The sequence below is a fragment of the Petromyzon marinus genome, unplaced genomic scaffold, assembly GCF_048934315.1.
Source record: "Petromyzon marinus isolate PM22_M1 ecotype Great Lakes invasive population unplaced genomic scaffold, UKy_Petmar_22M1.pri1.0 PM_G_Scaffold_20, whole genome shotgun sequence".
NCBI lineage: Eukaryota > Metazoa > Chordata > Hyperoartia > Petromyzontiformes > Petromyzontidae > Petromyzon > Petromyzon marinus.
In genome coordinates, this window is record NW_027422762.1 from 1,614,444 (window position 1) to 1,635,550 (window position 21,107).

At 45.7% G+C, this 21,107-nt stretch overlaps 1 protein-coding gene across 1 annotated transcript; it reads right to left on the reverse strand.

Moving 5' to 3' along the window:
* Window positions 1-1,886: 1,886 nt before the first annotated feature.
* On the reverse strand, window positions 1,887-19,567 carry LOC116937469 (cordon-bleu protein-like 1). The gene is made up of 6 exons (XM_076060580.1): window positions 19,168-19,567; window positions 16,906-16,946; window positions 11,179-11,353; window positions 10,375-10,591; window positions 5,531-5,762; window positions 1,887-2,029 (listed from the first exon to the last, which is right to left on the reverse strand). The coding sequence occupies exons 3-6, from the start codon at window positions 11,340-11,342 to the stop codon at window positions 1,929-1,931; spliced, it is 714 nt and encodes a 237-aa protein (XP_075916695.1). The 5' UTR covers window positions 11,343-11,353; window positions 16,906-16,946; window positions 19,168-19,567; the 3' UTR covers window positions 1,887-1,928.
* Between the last annotated feature and the right edge of the window lie 1,540 nt (window positions 19,568-21,107).

Genomic DNA, 21,107 nt, shown 5'->3' on the forward strand with positions numbered 1-21,107 from the left:
GCTTGATACAGCTGTGACGGTTTCCACCTGAAGAAGGGAGCTTGGTGTTGCCTCCGAAACGTCGTGATTTAATTTAGTTGTTTTATCATTTATTTGTTTTTTAACTACGTCGTGACTTTGCTGAAAAAAAACACAGAGTGTGGTGAATCCTTGCAGTCACGAAAGCTTCAAATCTGGAAATAGTGGGGCTCACAAGGAAAATGTGTAGCAGCAGAGGTCTTGTTGAAAGAAGACAGTTGAAGCCAAACAAAACCGCATGCACGATTGGAACGTGTTCGCTTACCGTCTCCCCTGTGTAAACATGATGTTGACAAATCGGCTAGGTGATGATACTGTGTAGGAACCTCCTGGTTACTACACCACCAGCCCACAGGAGATTATTATTGTGTCAGTCTGTCGTGCATCCAAACATGGGAGGGGTGGGGCTGGGTGGGGAGGGGAGGGTGGGGAGGGGCTGGTGGGGAGGGGCTGGGTGGGGAGGGTGGGGAGGGGCTGGGTGGGGAGGGGCTGCGTGGGGGGTGGGGCTGGCTGGGGAGGGGCTGGTCACCCCGTGGTGCCCTTATAAAACTCAACGTTTAACCTACTCATGCCGGCTTGTGCCTGCCCTCAAAGTCGGGCATATTTACGGAACACACCACGTGGTGGTGCCGCCGTTGACCCTGGCCATTGACCGAGCAACCCAACAACGTTCCTACCAGCTCCTCCCTCCGCAGGAGAATGTGTTTAAGTTTAGGTATTGTGCCTAAGCAGTTCACTGCACTAAAAGCAATGGAATTTCACTTTTTGCTCCCCGAGATGCTTGCAGGTTGTTACCAAGACGAAACGAACAGAAGCTTTTTTTAGACATACTTTTTCGCTTAAATCAAAACGTTTGCCCGATGGCACAGCTTAAATTCCCGCATTTTGAACAGGGCCAAAAAGCGCCGCTCCGTCGTAAAAAAAAAAAAATCGGCCTTGAATCGATAGAACTATAAAGGGCACTTGATAAAAATAAAAAAAATGGAAAATGTGAGCACGTGAGAGCCCTCTCTCTCTCTCACGTGCGGAGCTGCTCCGCCTTCGACGCTCGTTCTCCACGCCGGGCTGCACAGGAGGAGTGGATCCAGGCTGCGACAACAACAACAACGCCGCCGGCCGCGCCTGTTCTGGGGCAGATCTCGGAGGCGGAGGCGGCGGCGGCTCGGGGCCGGCAGCCTGCGTACCCCGGGCGGTGGTGGATGGGGGGGGAGGAGGAGGAGGAGGTGCATGGGGCTTGGTGCGACGCCGCAGCGTGCCGAGCGGCGACGTGGCTCCAGCGGCCCGGGTCGAAGGCGAGGCCAACGGTGCGGGAGGGGGTGACCGGCTTCTTCCGGTCTTCTGTGCGAGGCGCGGCTGGCCTGGAGGGCTCTGAGCAGGAGACACAAAGTTTACATCGTTAGACCTCCTTTGCCAGTAGCCAAAATGTAATAATAGGGGGTTTTTCAACCTTTTTTCTGGCAACAAAACTGAAACCTTTTACATTATGAGACCTCCTTTGCCAGAAACAAGATATAGGAATAGGTTTTACCCTTTTAGTACGCCTTTTGGCGTCTTCTGGTCCAACACCAGTGGAGACTAGGCTCTAAGAAAAGCCGTCTCGGGTGTGGACCAATCAAATTCAAGGACAGTGCCAATATTATTATTATTTTCAGAGTTGTCTTTTTTGTTTGCATTTTGACTGCTTGTGTTGTGGTTATTGCAAACATGATGCCTTGAATAAAGGTGTCAGTTTTTGTGCCAGTCAAAAGGGTAAAACCTATTACTATATCTTGTTACAAACATGTCTCCGTGTATCTACACATGACACTCCTCTCGACAAGAGAATAACACACCGTTTAATGAAGTCACAAGAGAACACCACGGCAAGAAAAACCACTGCTCAATTTCAAATACGCAGGGGTGCAAGTGTGTCACGTACTGACCTTCTTTATCTTTGGCCGCAAAAAGCTCCAAAGCCCTTTGTGTTTTTTCTCCGGGAGGTCTGCGTTGTCGTTCAGGTCATGGCCCAGCTCTGTAACGCAAAGAGAGCCACTCAATACATCCACAGGGTACTCTTTGGTTCTATTCGCTAAAGTCACGTAACAAGCAAAAAAATTAAAAATTCTCACAACGTTTCGGCCACAACGCAAGCGGCCTTCATCAGGTGAAGGGACCGTGCTGTCACGAGGACAGCGTTGGAGTGAAAACAGCCAAGCCCAGGTCGCGTACTTTAAGCTGTGTGGGAGGCTGTTTTCACTCCAATGCTGTCCTCATGACAGCACGGTCCCTTCACCTGATGAAGGCCACTTGTGTTGTGGCCGAAACGTCGTGAGAATTTTTCAATTTTTATTTTGTTGTTGTTTGTGACGTGACTTTACCGAATAGAACCAAAGAGTATGGATCATTGCAGTCGTGAAAGCTTCAAATCTACAACATCCACAGGTGAAGGTTTCCATTACCTGAGCGTTAATGTGCATATAGCAACAGGGATGACACGCAGCGAATTCGCTTCACAGTGAACGGTCCGTAGTTTTTGCAGATGCAACACAAAGTTAAATTATCATTAGACCTCCTTTGCCAGTTCCAAAATGTAATAATAATAGGGTTTTTCCCATTTTTGATGGCAACAAAACTGAAACCTTTTTACAAGGATTCATGTCTACTGCATTAACCACAATACCTGTGCACCAATCAGTTTCAAGCACAATGCACCATATATTATCATAGTATGTTTTTTGTTTGCATTTTGACTGCAGGTATTGTGGTTAATGCAGTAGGCATGAATCCTTGTTAAAAAGGTTTCAGTTTTGTTGCCAGAAAAAAGGGGAAAACCCAACTATTATTAAAGTTAAATTAATTAAGCCTTTCAATACGTGGTCTATTTTTTTATTAATTGTACGACGCTTGAAACCCAAGAAACTTCAAATTGCAAAAGGTGTACTATTTTCACGCACGTACCAAAATTATCAAGGTGTTTATTAAATGTTGATAAAAAACATGCATATTACACCATACTTGTGTATATATATTTTTTTAGGTACACCTCTACGGAGCGTTCACATTGTTCATTGTAACAATACTTCTCCACTAGATGGCAGGATTGTAAAAAAATTAAAATATTTTACACTTAAATTTCGATTTAAAGCTTTCGTGACTGCAGTGATTCATATTCTTGGCTCTTTCGGTAAAGTCACGTTGAAGGGAAACAATAAAATAATAAAAAATATATATCAAACAATAAAAATTCTCACGTTTTCACAACTGATGATGACCGTTTGTGTTATGGTCGAAACGTTGTGAGAATTTTTATTGTTTTATATATTTTATTATTTTATTGTTTCCCTTCAACGTGACTTTACCGAAAGAGCTAAGCTTATATATTTTACACTTCTTCAATTTCCCACCGGGTGGCGCTGGTGGCACACAAAATGCAGCAAAGCACGCAGCAGAGAACGGCGCTGGTTGTGCCAAGGGGTTGAAACTTGCAGCCCGTCACGGTAACCATGGAGCTGTCCAAGCACGGACATTCTAAGCCTCCCAAGCCATTATTAATGCGGCCAAGAAGTCAGTTCACCCACATGGTGGCCGCACACGGGACGTGTGAACATTCCGTGCTCGATTCCAGCAGCCAGCAAGCCCAAACATGCAGCTCATAAACTCGCACGCACGCACAAACAAATAACACGAACAATCCTCTGCATTAGTAATAGGTTTTACCCTTTTGACTGGCACAAAAACTGACACCTTTATTCAAGGCATCGTGTTTGCAATAACCACAACACAAGCAGTCAAAATGCAAACAAAAAAGACAACTCTGATAATAATATTGGCACTGTCCTTGAATTTGATTGGTCCACACCCGAGACGGCTTTTCTTAGAGCCTAATCTCCACTGGCGTTGGACCAGAAGACGCCAAAAGGCGTGCAACTCAAAAACAGCGCACCATCAGAGTATTGAGGGCTCGGGGTGAGCATTTACATTATGAGACCTCCTTTGCTATGCATGGGTAGCCAAAGGAACGACAGAGAAATCCAATCACGGCGGCTTTAGGTTCGAAGCCAATTCATGCGCTTTGCCTACTGACACAAATTAGCACGAGGCAGAGGCGACTAAATTTCGATTTGAAGCCTTCGTGACTGCAAGGATTCATCTTCTTTGGTTCTTTCGGTAAAGTCACCATCAATAAAATTCTCACGACGTTTCGGCCATTCTACGTGGTGGTGGTGACTTTACCGAAGGAACCAAAGAAGATTAATCCTTGCAGTCACGAAAGCTTTAAATCGAAATTTAACCTCTACGGGGAGGGATTTCACACAACCTTAAGCACCTGAAGACGGCCTCTTGCGTTGTGGCCGAAACGTCGTGAGAATTTTATCGTGTTATTTTATTATCTTATTATTCTCATTCTACATGGTGGTGACTTTACCGAAAGAACCAGAGGCGACTAGACCGAGAGTGAGCAGACTGAGAGAGTTTGCCGGGCGGACTGATTTCAAGCAATGCTCACATCAGCATCTAACTAGAGATATTTGAGCAGGTGCCACGTGCACTATTTACTTTTAAAATGCTAGCAGTTATGAACACTGTCACAAAAGTAGGCACAGCAACTAGAATATACTTGTAAGAGACCTCTACGTGGATAGCAAGGCTATTTATTATAGTGGAGGGGGGGGGGTATCAAAACTGAAAGTCAGATGACCAGGGCATATCTCCAGGACGCTGACAAGTAAAATACCTTGAAACCCAAAAGATATACCGATGTCTGAAAACTTTAGAGGTGAAAAAATGAGTAGAATATCAAAAAATTAAAACTTCAGAAGGTGCACACGGTTTGAACCATCACCACATGGGGGTCCGCGATTCCAAATGAACTGTAATAATGATAAAAGTACGTGAAAGGAAGACAAGTGTCATTGCATTTGGAATCTCAGAAAAAAACCATAAACAGACCATAGACTATTCTTAGCTCTTTCGGTAAAGTCACGTTGAAGGGAAACAATAAGATAATAAAATATATTTTGTTTAAAATATATTTTATTGTTTCCCTTCAACGTGACTTTACCGAAAGAGCTAAGAATATGAATTACTGCAGTCACGAAAGCTTTAAATCAAAATTTAGACAATAGACTGTACATCAGAACGATTGAAATGAGAACAGAATTATTTCCAGGTATATCAGGGTAGTGTGGAAGGCATCAAAATGAAATGTAAAAAAAAATGTATTGCATGATGATATAAGAAACATTTTTACGCGTTATATATAGGCCTGTAATGTACAAAATATAGTCGCACATGAACACATACACACATATATACAGACGTCTAAAACAAATTGTTATCTTAAAAGTCATACCGATAAAATAAACAATTCTAGGTCAAATTTCGATTTAAAGCTTTCGTGACTGCATTCTACGTGGCGGTGACTTTACCAAAAGAACCAAAGAAGGATGAATCCTTGCAGTCACGAAAGCTTCAAATCGAAACTAATTTTTTGTTCTTTTCCATCAGCTCAAAAGTAACGTTAAAACAAAACCTCTGCTCCTGTCGACGGCGTACACCTCCTTGACGCCGAGCTCGGACAGCGAGCACGACGTATCGAGCAGCTCCGTCTCGCTGGCGTCCCCGAACAGCGCCGTGTGGTGGACGTCAAGCTCGCACTCGTTGCAGATGTCGGGCAGCAGCGCTTGCAGGGCCACGCGCGGGCTCGCCAGAACTACGGTCTTCTTACGCGCTCGCGAGTAGTTCACCGTCAGCCGCACCGTTTGCTGAAAAACAAATTAAGTGATGTAATACTCTTTGCTTCTATTCGGTAAAGTCACGTAGGTAAAAAAAATCACGACGTTTCGGCCACAACAACACAAGTGGCCTTCATCAGGTGAAGGGACCGTGCTGTCACGAGGACAGCGTTGGAGTGAAAACAGCCAAGCCCAGGTCGCGTCCTTTAAGCTGTGTGGGAGGAAGCAAAACGCTTTGACAAAGGAATTAGTATAAACATGAGCACGATGTACGTAGGAGGTGCATGGGCCATGACCTGAGCTTGGCTGTTTTCACTCCAACGCTGTCCTCATGACAGCACGGTCCCTTCACCTGATGAAGGCCGCTTGTGTTGTGGCCGAAACGTCGTGATTTTTGTTATTTTATTTTTTACCTACGTGACTTTACCCAATAGAACCAAAGAGTATGGATCCTTGCAGTCACGAAAGCTTCAAATCTAGAATTAAGAGATTTAAGTAGAGGATCGACGAATTGAACGCTGTCGTTAACAAATCCTGTCTTCGTTTACCCTCTTAGGATCCAGCTGTCAACGTTCATCAAATTTCTCCATTTAAAAATGAAATACTGGGCTAGGCTGTGGATTAAGGGGGACTAAAACTGGGTTACACTTGGTCTGAATTACAGTATAAAACCTCATGATGTGCTGTAGTGGAGGTTCAATGGGACAGGAAGCCCACCTCTTCACACAAATAACAATGTTATTGTATTTGTCTCTCAGCCAATGGGGCCTCTGCCTTTGCAGGAAAACTCTGCACCAGTTTCGACCTTGTGGATTGCCCTTTTAAACAAATGCTGTTTCCAGCTGTTGAGAACAGCAGCACCATTAAAGCTATGGTGGATTTAGCAGCAGAAAACAGAAAAACTATACACAAACTCAAGTTTGTGGTGGAGGATCATGGGTAATGAATACATAATACACAGACTGTAAAATTATGTTTTGTCTTTCTGTTCCCCCCCTTGTACTGTGACTCTGTACTGGGCTCATGCTCAGTCCCAACAAAAACCTTTTTGTAATGATGTTTCATCCATTCTGCCTATGGACCTTCCAGACCAATATTTTCCAGCAGTGCAGACAAAGCATGATTTCAGAAAGTAAGCTGGTTTCCAATTTCTGGATCACATCACCAGTATATAACCTGCTTAACAAATGATGCTGTGTAATATTCCATATATCCTGGATGACAGGATGCATGCATTTGTACCCCTGGGGAGAGCCTCTAACTAAGCAAATTCATCGTGTAACTTGTATGATTCACGATAAAGGTTTTTGGGTGAGATCGCGTTATTTATAAATGTGTCGTAAAACCCTCCACCACCCGACATGGCCAAAGCAGTAAACATGTGTCACGTTCACAAAAGACAAAATATTCTAGATTTGAAGCTTTCGTGACTGCAAGGATCCATACTCTTTGGTTCTATTCGGTAAAGTCACGTAGTAGGTAAAAAAATAAAACAACAAAAATCACGACGTTTCGGCCACAACACAAGCAGCCTTCATCAGGTGAAGGGACCAGCCTGTCTAGAGGACAGCGCTGGAGTGAAGTAGTTTCCCCTATAAGGAATTGTAGTTGCAATATATTTAATTTAACAATAAGGGTTACGACACGTTTATAAATAACGCGATCCAACCCAAAAGCCTTTATTATGAATGATATTGGTCGCGAAAGCCTACGTGTTAAACTTGTAAGATGAAAATAAATGCACCAAAGGTTATCGGTCTGTATCCAGCTATATGCCTCTGTGTCTAGTATACAATAAACAACCATCACAAGATAAAATCTAAGACGTTTTGTCATTTGGTAGAATATCAACTAATGTACCATGGCCTCTGGTACAATTGGGCTTTCACAACATTTACATACTCGCTAAACATTCTAAACTAGCCCCTGATCCTGGTGTACAATGCAAAGCCACCACAGGAGAGAAGATCAAGGCCTTGTTCACTGATCCCCAGGATTAAAGCACCTGCAGTTGCTAAGCATGCTTAAATTACATTTCAGACTAAACAATGCAGAGTAGAATTGGAAATACGTAATAGATTTGGATATCATGGAAAACACATGTCTCTAATTACCAATATCTATCCATATCTCTGTTTAAGAGCATTTCATTGTTGTAATTTAATTGTACTTGTGTTGGTGTCAATAAAGTAGGAAATATGGAAACAGTTGCATAAAACTATGACAGTATAGGCTGACCTGGCTATAAATCAAAAGTAAACGCATCTATGCCTCTATGTAAGGAACGAGACAGGAAGACTTCTCCACAAATCTGGATGTCGCCTGATGAAGCTGGTTGTAATTACTGGCAAAACGTCGTACTCAGATTGTAAATGTTGTGGCTTGGCTCCCCAACACACCGGTGTGCTGTACTAGTACACTACACTATACACTACACTATACACTACACTACTATACACTACACTATACACTACTAGACACTACACTATACACTACTATACACTACACTATACACTACACACTACACTACACTATACACTACACTATACACTGCTATACACTACACTATACACTACTATACACTACACTATACACTACTATACACTACACTATACACTACACACGAGTGCTGTACTAGTGACGAATCGTCCACGTTCTGTTTACGCGACAGCCCTTACTAGTTGGCTGTGTCGGGTGGTGGCGGGTTTTCACGACACAACATTTATATATTTATACGCGGTCTAACCCAAAAACCTCTATGATGGATATTGGTCGCGAAAGCCTGCTACGTGTTAAACTGACCAACTCCAACTCTGCCTGACCACCACAGTCCTACTCAAATAGTCACACAAAGTGGCTGCATCTTAGCCCTTCGTATTATTCATAAGACTGCCAGTCTCCTTTTACCAATTGAAATCTTACTCCAACCATTCACATATTTCCAAGAGGAAATTTGACTTCCTCATTACTACCAAGTAACGAGGCATTCAAATTTAAAAGATTTAACAACAAAAAGCATCGTACGCTTTTCGAAGCAGACTTCAACTTTGCACAGAAGAACGGAACGGTCCAACTCTATCTTCTCAATAAAGCCAAGTATGGCGCGTAAATACTTTGATCTAAAAGCAATCCATCCTTTTCACTGAATGCAAGTGATAAATATAATCACAGCCGGTGAAGTGACGAGAGGGAAATATTTTCCTTTAAAATTAATTAGGTTGCAATGTTTATACAAGATGCTTAAAAGTAAAACATTTTTAAAATAAGAATGTTTGCATAGCATATTCCACCCATGGATAAGTATTATCATCATCATCTGCATCATCATTCAGTATAAATTTTCTACTGGATGAATGCTAAGTATAGCCTGGTAAAAACATGATCTGCAGGCGAACTGAGCCAAAGCAAAATGTAGTTACTCTTTGTTTTTTTATCAGTAAAGTCACGTATAAATAATAAATAATAAAATAACATAATAGCGTACGACGTTTCGGTTGCAACACAAGCAGCCATCATCAGGTACAGAAGAGCTAAGTTTACAAGAGAGAGGGGAGACACAACCTCAGATGTATACACAGACACCCAAGTAGGGGGGAACTAACACAGATACAACAGGGGACACAGAGAGAGAAGCATACCAGACAAACAGGGTTTAGCAACATTTGGAAACCATATAAAGCAACACAGTCGGTCGATCAAAACACAATCAACGCGTAGTCCGGTTGATCACGCTATTTCAAAGATTGATAAATTGCAAGTTGTAAACTGGCGGGTCACACCAACCGGTGCATCCAGTGAGGCATGATGTGATAATGGCATTTCATCATGTTTCATTAGTCAAGATACCAAAATCCAACCAAATCCAGTCTCACAAATATTTCCATTCATAAGTAGATTTGACCCGAAGGGGTCAAGGTTTCCCGATGATAACTCATCGCGTGACGGTGTAGTCGGCAGCATGCGTGCAAGGTTCAGAAATGAATCCGGCACATTATCACAAAGGTCAAATCGGAGAGCCATGTATATAACATGGTAATCCACAGATGGACCCTAATACAAAACTGTACAAAATCCTTTTACCTGTAACAACACGTGAGACTTTCTACAAAGTGTCAACAAGCACGACACGGCCGAGGAAATGTGTGAAAGACGCCTAATGCAGAAGCTAACCAATTGAGGCAATGACGTCTAAAATGTACTTAAGGAGAATTTAACTAAAATTGTGTACTGACAATGTACACACATGCTGTGTTAACACACACCCATAGCCACACCTAGCTCAAAGTGTAGTTTCAAACTCTTATAATTCATCTAATAATAGTTATTTGCATGTACGCATGAACCGGGCCACTTTGCTTACACGTCCATTTTTCTAATCAGCTTTGTCACTCCGAGATCTCTACGCAGGTTTCAGCGTGTTTCGACTGTACAAAGTCTTGTCTACGACGAGGCCGCGTCAGCGAATCAACGCTTTACCTCCGGGACAACGGGCTGCATCGGCTTCCTGAGTCGGTCATCAGTGGCGGGCCGAGGCTTTTTAGGAGGAAGCCCGTCACTCCAAGATCTCTACGCAGGTTCCAGCGTGTTTCGACTGTCAAAGTCTTACCTACGACGAGGCCGCGTCAGCGAATCAACGCTTTACCTCCGGGACAACGGGCTGCATCGGCTTCTCCAGTCGGTCATCGCCGGCGGGCCGAGGTTTGAGGAGGGCCGTCCCAGCACCGAGGGCCCCCAGCGGTGTGCTGGGCCCGTACTGTAGAGGCGATGCATCGTCCCTCGATAGCAGCTCCAGGGTGTGGCCGTCAGGGCTCAACCGGTAGGGACCGCAGAGTTCAACCAGGAGGTCCGTCACCGTCCTGCTGCTCACACAGCAACACATGGGCAGCAGCAGCAGCTCCAAGTCAACGTCAAAGTGTGAGTCGTGCGTAAGGACATTTGTTTTTCCCGACTGAGGCCCGACTCGTAATTTAGAAACCAGAAAATTGTTCAAAAGATGCAGCGTGATATTCTTACAGCATGGCTATGAACGCTCGCGGATGCGTTTGTGTCATGTTTACATTCGATGTGTGGAGTGTAATTTAAATTACTGTTTACGGGGCCGTAGCAATGAGTATGGAATGTAAGTAAAAAATTGTACACAATGCATCTTCAAAACACTCACCATCCTAACGTATTACAAGGAGGGGGATCAATCATACGTCTTGTTCACACTCATGGATTTCAAACACGGCTTAACAAGTTAAAACGTGTTGCATGGATACAAAATATACTTTTAATGTTGTATTCAAAATGACCGTAAATGTTTTCCAAGAAATAAAATGGCGTGTTTATTATATCCATAGCGATTATTTGCGCATTTAACAAATCCCAAAAAAAATAACACACCGGCAGATGCAATCTTTGTCTGTTTATCTTTGTGTAAATAATCCAAGTGCACGACAGGCACCTCCCGTCGACTCGGGCCACGTGGTGCGCCCCGCCCGGCAGGATGACGTTGAGCTCCACATTGTCCACTGGGGGGCCGTCGCCACGGTCCGGTGGGTCTAAGCTGGGGGTCCCAGTCTGGGACTGGGACCGCATCAGCGGTGGTACCGGCGCACGGGGCTTCATCTTCCGGGCTGCTGCGGAACGACAACAAAATAAAGAGCAGTGGGACGTTGCGCTGCTAGGCCGTTTTAAGGATTTATATTGTTACATCAACAAGGGGGGTTGGGTGTGCAGTCAGGGTTGATGCAGGTACATTCGTTAGGTCAAGGCGAAGCCACTCATTCTCCAACGTCGGTGGACTGGCGTTTTGTTAGGAACAACGAATGATCGGCCACTTAAGAGATCACAAGGCAATGGGGATCAATGCGTCAACATTCAACCCTGACTTAAAACTGCAATTAATCAAGTGATAGGCGTGTGACCGCCCTTACACACATCACTTTCAGATCTCGCATGGCCACGTGCACCTATATTCACAAATTGAAAGGAAATTAATGCATTCATTTAGTGGTTAGCAGCAGTAATGGATGATCATGATGCTTTAAATAAATAAAACATTTCATAAAAACGAAGCAGATGGAACCATTATATTACAAACACAGTAGCTCCATGTGATGCTTATGTAAAACGCAATATCTACGTAAATGCAATTGCCAGTTCAACGTAACACGTTTGCTACTTTGTTGCATGCAATTTCACGTTCACTTAAAATTGGGCAGTGCTCTTTGAATACATCTTGCACTGACTGTGCAAGCCCTGTACCGCCATGAAATTACTACACAGAGAAGTGATATTAAATCACTCTTGACAACAGGATGTTGATGAGTGATTAGCACGTGATGAGTCATTCATTGATCCGTTCATTTTTTTTAAAATCATCTATCAGTATGGTGGGGGGGGGGGGTGTGGTCACTCCGTCAAGTAACCAGTTAACATTATCAAGACACACCTTAGTACATGACTTAAGTGAGTTTAGGGGTGTGATCAGTACGTACGATATAATTTTTGTTTGGGTGAATAATTATCCCGAATGTTTACGATCTGACCACTTACTGCATTCTTGGCGTAATGTAGTAAGAGTGTGAGTGTGTGTGTGTATGTATGTGTGTGTCCGGCAAAACAACCCCCTACCTCCTCGCGGTGCCGGACGGGCAACTCTGTCGTGGACAGCGCTGTGGGGGGAGATCCAATTTTGATTGGCTCCTCCCCTCATGGCATATGTGTCCACCACAGGGGCTAAACGGGGGCTCTGGACGGGTGCGAGGGGCTGGTAACCCCTCCACCTTCAATTAATTACCACGAAACCACGAATTAAACTGAAATATGTAACAACTAAGCTTGTGCCGGAGGCCCCGGGGGGCCAGGCGTCTATGACGTCTCCTGGCCAAACCCCAATTGGCGGAGCCAGGAGATTGAATACCTACCCTTGGGGCTACTCCAGAAACAACGAAAAGCCACTACGGGTGGCCACGTGGAATGTTCGAACGCTCACTGCAGAGGAGAGGCTGCCACTCCTCTGTCGGGAGCTGGACCGGTACCGCCTGGATCTATGCGGCATTCAGGAGGTCCGGTGGACCGGCTCTGGCTCCTGCCACCATGAGGGGTGGACAGTCCTTTACTCGGGGCAGCAGACTGCCAAACAACAGGGTGTGGGTCTTCTTTTGAACAAAAGAATGAAGGGGGCGTGGGAGCGTGGCGGTGAGGTGTGGGAAGCTGTAAGCCCCAGGCTACTTTGGGCTCGCCTTCCCATCAACCGGAGGTGTGGAATGGTGGTCGTGGTTACTTATGCCCCCACCGAAGATGAACATCCGTGGAGGGATGCAGGCAAAGCCGATGAGTCAGATGCCTTCTATGACCTCCTGTCACAGGTGCTGGCTAAAGTGGCCCCTCGGGATAGAGTCATCATGTTGGGTGACTTCAATGCCCGAGTTGGTCATGATACTGGCACCTGGTCTGGAGTGATTGGAGGGCATGGGCCAGATCAGCTCAATAACAACGGTAGGAGGCTGCTAGATTTTTGTGCAGCCCATGGGCTTGTAATTACCAACACGCTGTTCCGGCATCGGCGCATCCACACAACATCATGGATGCATGCCGGGTCCAAGCAAGAACATCTGCTGGACTACATAGTGACGGACCAGCGAATGCGAGCCCATGTCCTTGACACCAGGACCTACCGTGGAGCTGATCTGCCCTCTGACCATCGACTAGTCATCTGTAAGATGCGCCTGCCATTCTTCCACTCCGGTGGTGGGTGTACACCCAGGACCCCATTCCAACCTAAAGTGGCCTGGTCTCAGTTATCTGATGAAAGTTGCAAGCGAGAATTTCATCATCGCTTGCGGCTGGGATTGGCATCGTCCCCGACTCCTCCTGATGTCGAGGGTAAATGGGCGAGGTTTAGGACTGTGACTCATGCAGCTGCAATGGCTGCTCTGGGTACGTGGTCCAGACCTCCCCAGACACCCTGGATGACAGAGGAGTTGTTCAGGATGGTTGAGAAAAAGCGACAGGCCCACTGTCATCGGCTACAGAATCCCACGTCAGAGAATGAGGAGGCTTACCGCAGCCTTCGCTCGGAGGTTCGGAGAGCCGTGAGGCGCTGCAAGGATGGGTGGTGGTCGCGGGTTGCTGAGGAGATGGAGTCTGCCTCAGTGGCCCGTGATCACAAATCTCTATTTAACTCCATCAAAAAAGTAACCTGCAGCGCCACACCTATTACCATCATTAGGGGAAAAAACGGTGATCCAATTTCCGACCCCCAGGAACAGGTTCGCAGATTTGCTGAGCATTTCTGTGAGGTCCTGGGGGAGGGAAAATCCCTCAGCCAGGAAAACATCGTGGCACAAAGTGAGGATGACCCTGCTGAGGCTGCGGTGCCTCAAATATTGGATGAAGTCACCCCCTGTGAGTGGCTGGCTGAGGTGCCATCTGCTGAGGAAGTATTGAAGGCGATCCGGAGTCTGAGACCAGGAAAGGCAGCGGGCAGAGATGATCTCCCAAGCGAAATGCTGAGGGAGGGTGGCGTTTGTGCACAGACTGCCCTATATGACATCATAACAACAGTCTGGACCACTGGACGGGTTCCGCAGGATTGGAAGGATGCCCTGGTGGTCCCCCTTTTTAAGAAGGGGGACCGCACAGACTGTAACAACTACAGGGGCATCTCACTCCTCAGTGTGCCGGGAAAGGTCCTGGCAAGGATTATTCAGCATCGCCTTGCCAGGCACGCTGAGGAGAGGCTTGCGGAGCCCCAATGCGGTTTCAGGAAAGGGCGGTCCTGCACAGATGCCATATTTTCTGTCCGTCTGCTACAGCAGAGGTGTAGGGAATTCCAACAAGACCTACATCTCTGCTTTATTGACCTGGTCAAGGCCTATGATACCATCAGTAGGCCTGGGCTCTGGGTCGTTCTTCGTGCTTTTGGAGTACCTGACCCTCTGCTCACGATCATTAAGGACCTTCATGATGGTGAGCGGGCCCGGGTAAAACTACGTGGCCGGGAGTCAGAGCCATTCCCTGTACATCTTGGGGTGCGACAGGGATGTCCTCTGGCTCCCACATTATTTAACATCTATTTTGACCACGTAGTTCGTGAAGCCTTCAATAGCTGTACCGGGGGAATCTCCATATGGTACAGATATAATGGGAGGCTAATCGATGCCCGGGTGCGGTCAAGGGATGGCTCCCTATTGCTCAACCACGTTATGTATGCTGATGATTTGGTAATAGCTGCTCAGTCAGAGGAGGAGTTGGAGACGCTGCTGCTGAGACTGGAGCGTGCCACTAAGAGGTGGGGCCTTACCATCAGCCCCACCAAAACTAAGCACCTGCCTGGGTATTTTGTACCATCGGACACTCCACCCCCACAACTCCCAAACGGTGATGGGGCAGTTGTGGAGAGAGTGGAGAGTTTCCCATACCTGGGCAGTGTGCTTATGACTGGCTCCAGTTTAACAGCAGAGGTCTCACTCCGAATCAGTCGAGCGGCAATATCTTTTCATCGGTTGCGTAACGCTGTGTGGAAGCTACCTGGTCTGTCGCTCCGCACTAAGCTTCAGGTCTTCTCGGCCATGGTCATTCCCTCCCTTCTCTACGCTTGCGAGACGTGGACCCCCCTGGTGGAACATCTTCGCCGGTTAGAAACATTTAGGCTGGCCTGCCTACGATCCATCCTGGGTTTAACCAGACTGAATTGTGTGAGGAGCTCACAAATCCTTGAAAGATCTGGGCAGGGTCCCATCGGTGAGCTCCTCCGGCAGGCAAGGCTGCGATGGCTGGGTCATGTAGCCCGCATGCCCAGCCACCGCATGCCGAAACAGCTTTTGTTTGGCCGGATTGAGGGGGCTGGGCGGGCGCGGCACGGGCTAGAGAAGAGATGGAGTGATGTGGTACAGGAGGACGTGGAGCTGAGTGGACTTGCCGATGACTGGTACCAGCGGTGTCAAGATCGGCCTCTGTGGAGGAGGCTCGTGAAGGATGCTACTGGGCAGTTGGAGGCAGTCGCCCTCCAACAACAACGGAGGGCGGAGGAGCGACGCTCACAACAGCGAGCGGAGCGCCGGGTGGCTAAAGCACAGCAGGTTGGCACAGTAGGGGGCACAGGTGGTGCATCAGCCAATCATCTCAGTCAGTCGACCCGTGGCACCTGGGTCTGCCCCGTGACCTCCTGCCAGCGGGCGTTCGACACTTCACGTGGCCTCAGGGTGCACATAGCCTGGCACAAGCGTCGTGGTGACGTCACCGCCACTTAGTGGCGAATGGCGGTTGTTGTTGTTGTATGTCTGTATGTGAGTGTGTATGTGTGTATGTGAGTGTGTATATGAGTGTGTATGTGAGTGTGTATGTGAGTGTGTGTATGTGTGTGAGTATGTATATGAGTGTGTATGTGAGTGTGTGTGTGTATGTGAGTGTGTATGTGAGTGTGTATGTGAGTGTGTATGTGTGTATACAGTCTGTTAAGGTAATATGGGGGATCTTTGTCGTTGTTGTGTATATGAGTGTGTATGTGTATGTATGTGAGTGTGTATGTGTATGTGAGTGTGTGTGTATGTATATGAGTGTGTATATGAGTGTGTATGTGTGTATGTATGTGAGTGTGTATGTGAGCGTGTATGTGTATATGAGTGTGTATATGAGTGTGTATGTGAGTGTGTATGTGAGTGTGTATGTGAGTGTGTATGTGAGTGTGTATATGAGTGTGTATATTAGTGTGTATATGAGTGTGTATGTGTGTATGTATATGTGTGTATGTGAGTGTGTATGTGAGTGTGTATATGAGTGTGTATATGAGTGTGAATGTGAGTGTGTTTGTGAGTGTGTATGTGAGTTTGTGTGTATATGAGTGTGAATGTGAGTGTGTATGTAAGTGTGTATGTGAGTGTGTATGTGTGTGTGTATATGAGTGTGAATGTGAGTGTGTATATGAGTGTGTATATGAGTGTGAATGTGAGTGTGTATGTGAGTGTGTATGTATGTGAGTGTGTATGTGTATGTGAGTGTGTACATGAGTGTGTATGTGTGTGTGTATGTCAGTGTGTATGTGAGTGTGTATATGAGTGTGTATATGAGTGTGTATGAGTGTATGTGAGTGTGTATATAAGTGTGTGAGTGTGTGTGTGTTTGTACAAGGATGTTGCAACCTGCTGTGTACGGTGTACACTGAAGTTCTTCTATGTGTAAGCACCTTGGCAGGAGTTTCAAAGGGGGAGGAACAACAACAACAACCTGCTTGCACACACACGGACACACACGGACACACACACGGACACACACACAGACATACACACACAGACACACACACACGGACACACACACACGGACACACACACGGACACACACACACAGACACAATACAACAATGAGTACACACGTGTCAGCCAGAGTGAGCGGACACTGCTCAGATGGATCAACGTTTTCCATCATTAGACCTCCTTTGCCAGTACCAAAATATAATAATAGTGTTTTTTCCCCTTTTTTCTGGCAACAAAACTGAAACCTTTTATCAAGGATTCATGTTACTGCATTAACCACAATACCTGCAGTCCTTGAAACTGATTGGTCCACACCAAGAAAGCCATCCCTTGGTGTGGACCAATCAGTTTCAAGGACAATGCATCATATATTATCATAGTATGTTTTTTTTATCATAGTATGTGGTTAATGCAGTAACATGAATCCTTGTTAAAAGGTTTCAGTTTTGTTTTGCCGAATCGATTGTTAAAAAGCCACTCGCCATAACAATTACGTCATCCATTGTGATTCACAGCATCTCAATACTACATTGTTCAAGCGTTATGTAACATGCCCGTATTTGTATTCAGCAAGTTATTTAAACATGCGCTTGAGTGTCATAGATTTTACACGTATGTAGAAAATGCAAAGAAATGTGTCAGGCATATTATCACACGTCCTATTAAACCGCTCCCACCGTCTGTACACACACACGGTGGTGGTGGTACTTTATACTGTAAAACACAGCACTTATAATACACCTTTATAAATGACCGCAGTCGTAAATCGGCCACGTGTATTAACCACGTGGAGCTCATTAACACAGCCACGTTAGCCACGAAAAATCAGACACAGTCGTTCACTCGTAACTTAGAACTTGTAAAATCTATACACGTTACTTTTAAACTACGAATAAGAGTACTGTAATTACGGCAAAAATACATTAGAGGTGCTGTATATCAGAACAATAAATCAAACAATAACACAGCCACGTAAACCACAAACGCCAAAGGCCCCGTTCACCACCACCACAACTTGTGCTAAAATATTCTTGGTTCGTTCGGTAAAGTCACCACGTAGAAGGGAAACAATAAAACAATAAAAATATAAAACAATAAAATAATAAAAATATAAAACAATAAAATTATTCTTGGTTCTTTCGGTAAAGTCACATAGAAGGGAAACAATAAAATAATACAAATAATACAATTCTCACGACGTATCGACTGCAACACAAGCAATCATCATCAGGCGTGAAAACCACAACAAAATATTCTTGCTGTGGTTTTCACACCTGATGATGATTGCTTGTGTTGCAGTCGAAACGTCGTGAGAATTTTGTGTTATATTTTTATTATTTTATAGTTTCCCTTCTACGTGGTGACTTTACCAAAAAGAACCAAGAATAAGAATCCCTGCAGTCACGAAAGCATAAAAATCAAAATGTAACTTGTGCCAAGTTATCAGTTACTCATCAATCCGACTTGTTCAACGTATAGCTGCTACGGCTTCAAAGATTATCACAAACAACAATCATTAAACATAAATAAGGGAGCCCAGAACACCCCACCACCAACAACCACAACAACCACGCCATCATCAACGTATAGCTGCTACGGCTTCAAAGATTATCACAAACAACAATCATTAAACATAAATAAGGGAGCCCAGAACACCCCACCACCACCAACAACCACACCACCATCAACGTATAGCTGCTACGGCTTCAAAGATCGTCACAAACAACAATCATTAAACATAAATAAGGGAGCCCAGAACACCCCACCACCAACAACAACCACACCATCATCAACGTATAGCTGCTACGGCTTCAAAGATTGTCACAAACAACAATCATTAAACATAAATAAGGGAGCCCAGAACACCCCACCACCACCACCAACAACCACAACAACCACACCATCATCACGGACGACATAAACTTGTTTACTTCACACCACGCAACAACTTTACAAACTGTTGTTGTTGTTTACGAATGCGACCTCGCAGAACCGCAAGAGTTTGTGACGCTGTGCAAGCAAGCAGCAGCATCACCATCTATTTATAATTAATATCGTGAACAAAACAAGTACAAACTTCTCCGTCTCTCTCCACTTCCACACTTGCAACCAACCCCACTTCCTCCACGTGCTGCTGCTGCTGCTCACACAGACAGCGACAACAGCAGCAGCGTGCGACAAAAGGTAGCCATTACCACGTGCTGGTGATCACGTGCTGGTGGTGGTGGTGCTGGTCACGTGGTTGTTTGTAGTCGTGGATTTTGTCTTAACGGGGTCTCCAGACAAAACCTTGTAACTCCACAGGCTGCTGGCTGCTGCTGCTGGCTGCTTGCCGTCTCTCACTCCTCCCTGGAAGCCAGGAGGCGGGCGGGCGGGGCGGGCGGGAGCGTGAACAGAACTCGACGGCAGTGTGGCCGGGACCTCGGTTACGGTCGGTCTCAGACGGGCCCCGTCACCGCTGCGTAGTCCCGTCGTCGTGTGCGCGAAGGGGCCCACGGAGCGGATGAGCGAGAGAAGGGGAGAGAGAGAGAAGGAGAGAGAGATTATGGGAGCTGTGAGAGAGAGAGCGAAGTGGAGTTGATGAGAGCGGCAGGAGGAGGGGGAGGGGAGGGACGAGGAGGGGGCGGTGCCGTAGTGGGCGGGGTCACACTACGGCACCGCCACCTCCTCGTCCCTAGTGTGACCCCGCCCACTACGGCACCGCCCCCTCCTCGTCCCTAGTGTGACCCCGCCTACTACAGCACCGCCCCCTCCTCGTCCCTAGTGTGACCCCGCCCACTACGGCTGAGACTTGAAGCCAACTCGGTGTGTGGGGGTGGGTGGTTACTAAAACAAACATTCAGATTTATTAGTGCAGCAAAGCGCTTCATAAACTCAAGCCGTGTTTAATTTTACCAGGGTAAGGCTCACTGGGCTCTGTTAGATCTGCTTTAATTTATTTGTCTTTCCAGAAGAGATCTGCATATCGTCGCAAATGATGGGTCAACCAAATTGGCTTATCGTGGGTAAATTTGTAAGACGCTAATGCAGGGTGGTTTAAAAAAATGTGGACCCAATTTCAAAGCGGTATATTTCACGATGGCAACAACACGTTACAATTACACAACAAGTTACAAACGTAACAGTAGGGGTCTTCCCCCTTTTTTCTGACAACAAAACTGAAACCTTTTTAACAAGGATTCATGTCTACTGCATTAACCACAATACCTGCGGTCAAAATGCAAACAAAAAACATACTATGATCATATATGATGCATTGTCATTGGTGTGGACCAATCAGTTTCAAGGACAATGCCACATATATTATCATAGTATGTTTTTGTTTGCATTTTGACTGTAGGTATTGTGGTTATGCAGTAGACATGAATCCTTGTTAAAAAGGTTTCAGTTTTGTTGCCAGAAAAAAGGGGGAAAACCCCTATTGTTACATTTTGGTACTGGCAAAGGAGGTCTAATGAAGTTACAAACGCTTTAATGAGTTATCAAGATTTACTAACCATTTTATAAATTCTCTATGTGCCCTCCACCAACATCGAGACGATAGTTGAATTCGTCCCAAACGCCTCTCAAAGCGAAGTCTTCTCTTCCACTGAAGTCACCGCTTGCCGTGATTCTGTTTTTGAGGTCATCCAGATGAGTCGCTGATGGTAGCACCAAAATCACTCTACGGGTCTTTGACGTATCACCACAAGGACAAGTCGCAGGGTGTGGCCGGTGAATGACTGAGGCTAGGGGATGTTTGTGCGCTGGCAGAAGCATCTAGCGGTTATCATTTTAAACTCTATGCCCCGCCGTTTCAAGTGGTATTGCCCGATGACGTTGGATGTAATTACCAGCGTAACGTCACAGTACTAATCAAACTGTAAATGTTGTGGATTCACTCTTCAACCACCACCGGTGTGGGGCTAAAGTAGTGAACTAATTGTCTTTTTTCAACGTGACGCTTTTTTTTGCTGATTGGCCGTGTCGGGTGGTGGAGGGTTACGACACAGTTATAAATAACACCATCTAACCCAGAAAACCTTTATTGTGGATTATTATGAAGAGTTCGTGGTTTGCAGAGATGTAGCGATTTCAAATCGGGTCAATGTATTTGAAACACCCTGCTCTAAAATCCTGACCCGAACCTTAATAA

Excerpts from the sequence above, each read along its gene's own strand:
- LOC116937469 (XM_076060580.1), bottom strand. The coding sequence starts at position 11,342 with ATGAAGCCCCGTGCGCCGGTACCACCGCTGATGCGGTCCCAGTCCCAG. Across the intron at positions 10,592-11,178 it reads GTGGCCCGAGTCGACGGGAG|CAGGACGGTGACGGACCTCC; the intron begins GTGCCTGTCGTG and ends CTGTGTGAGCAG. Across the intron at positions 2,030-5,530 it reads CGCCGTCGACAGGAGCAGAG|AGCTGGGCCATGACCTGAAC; the intron begins GTTTTGTTTTAA and ends TTTGCGTTACAG.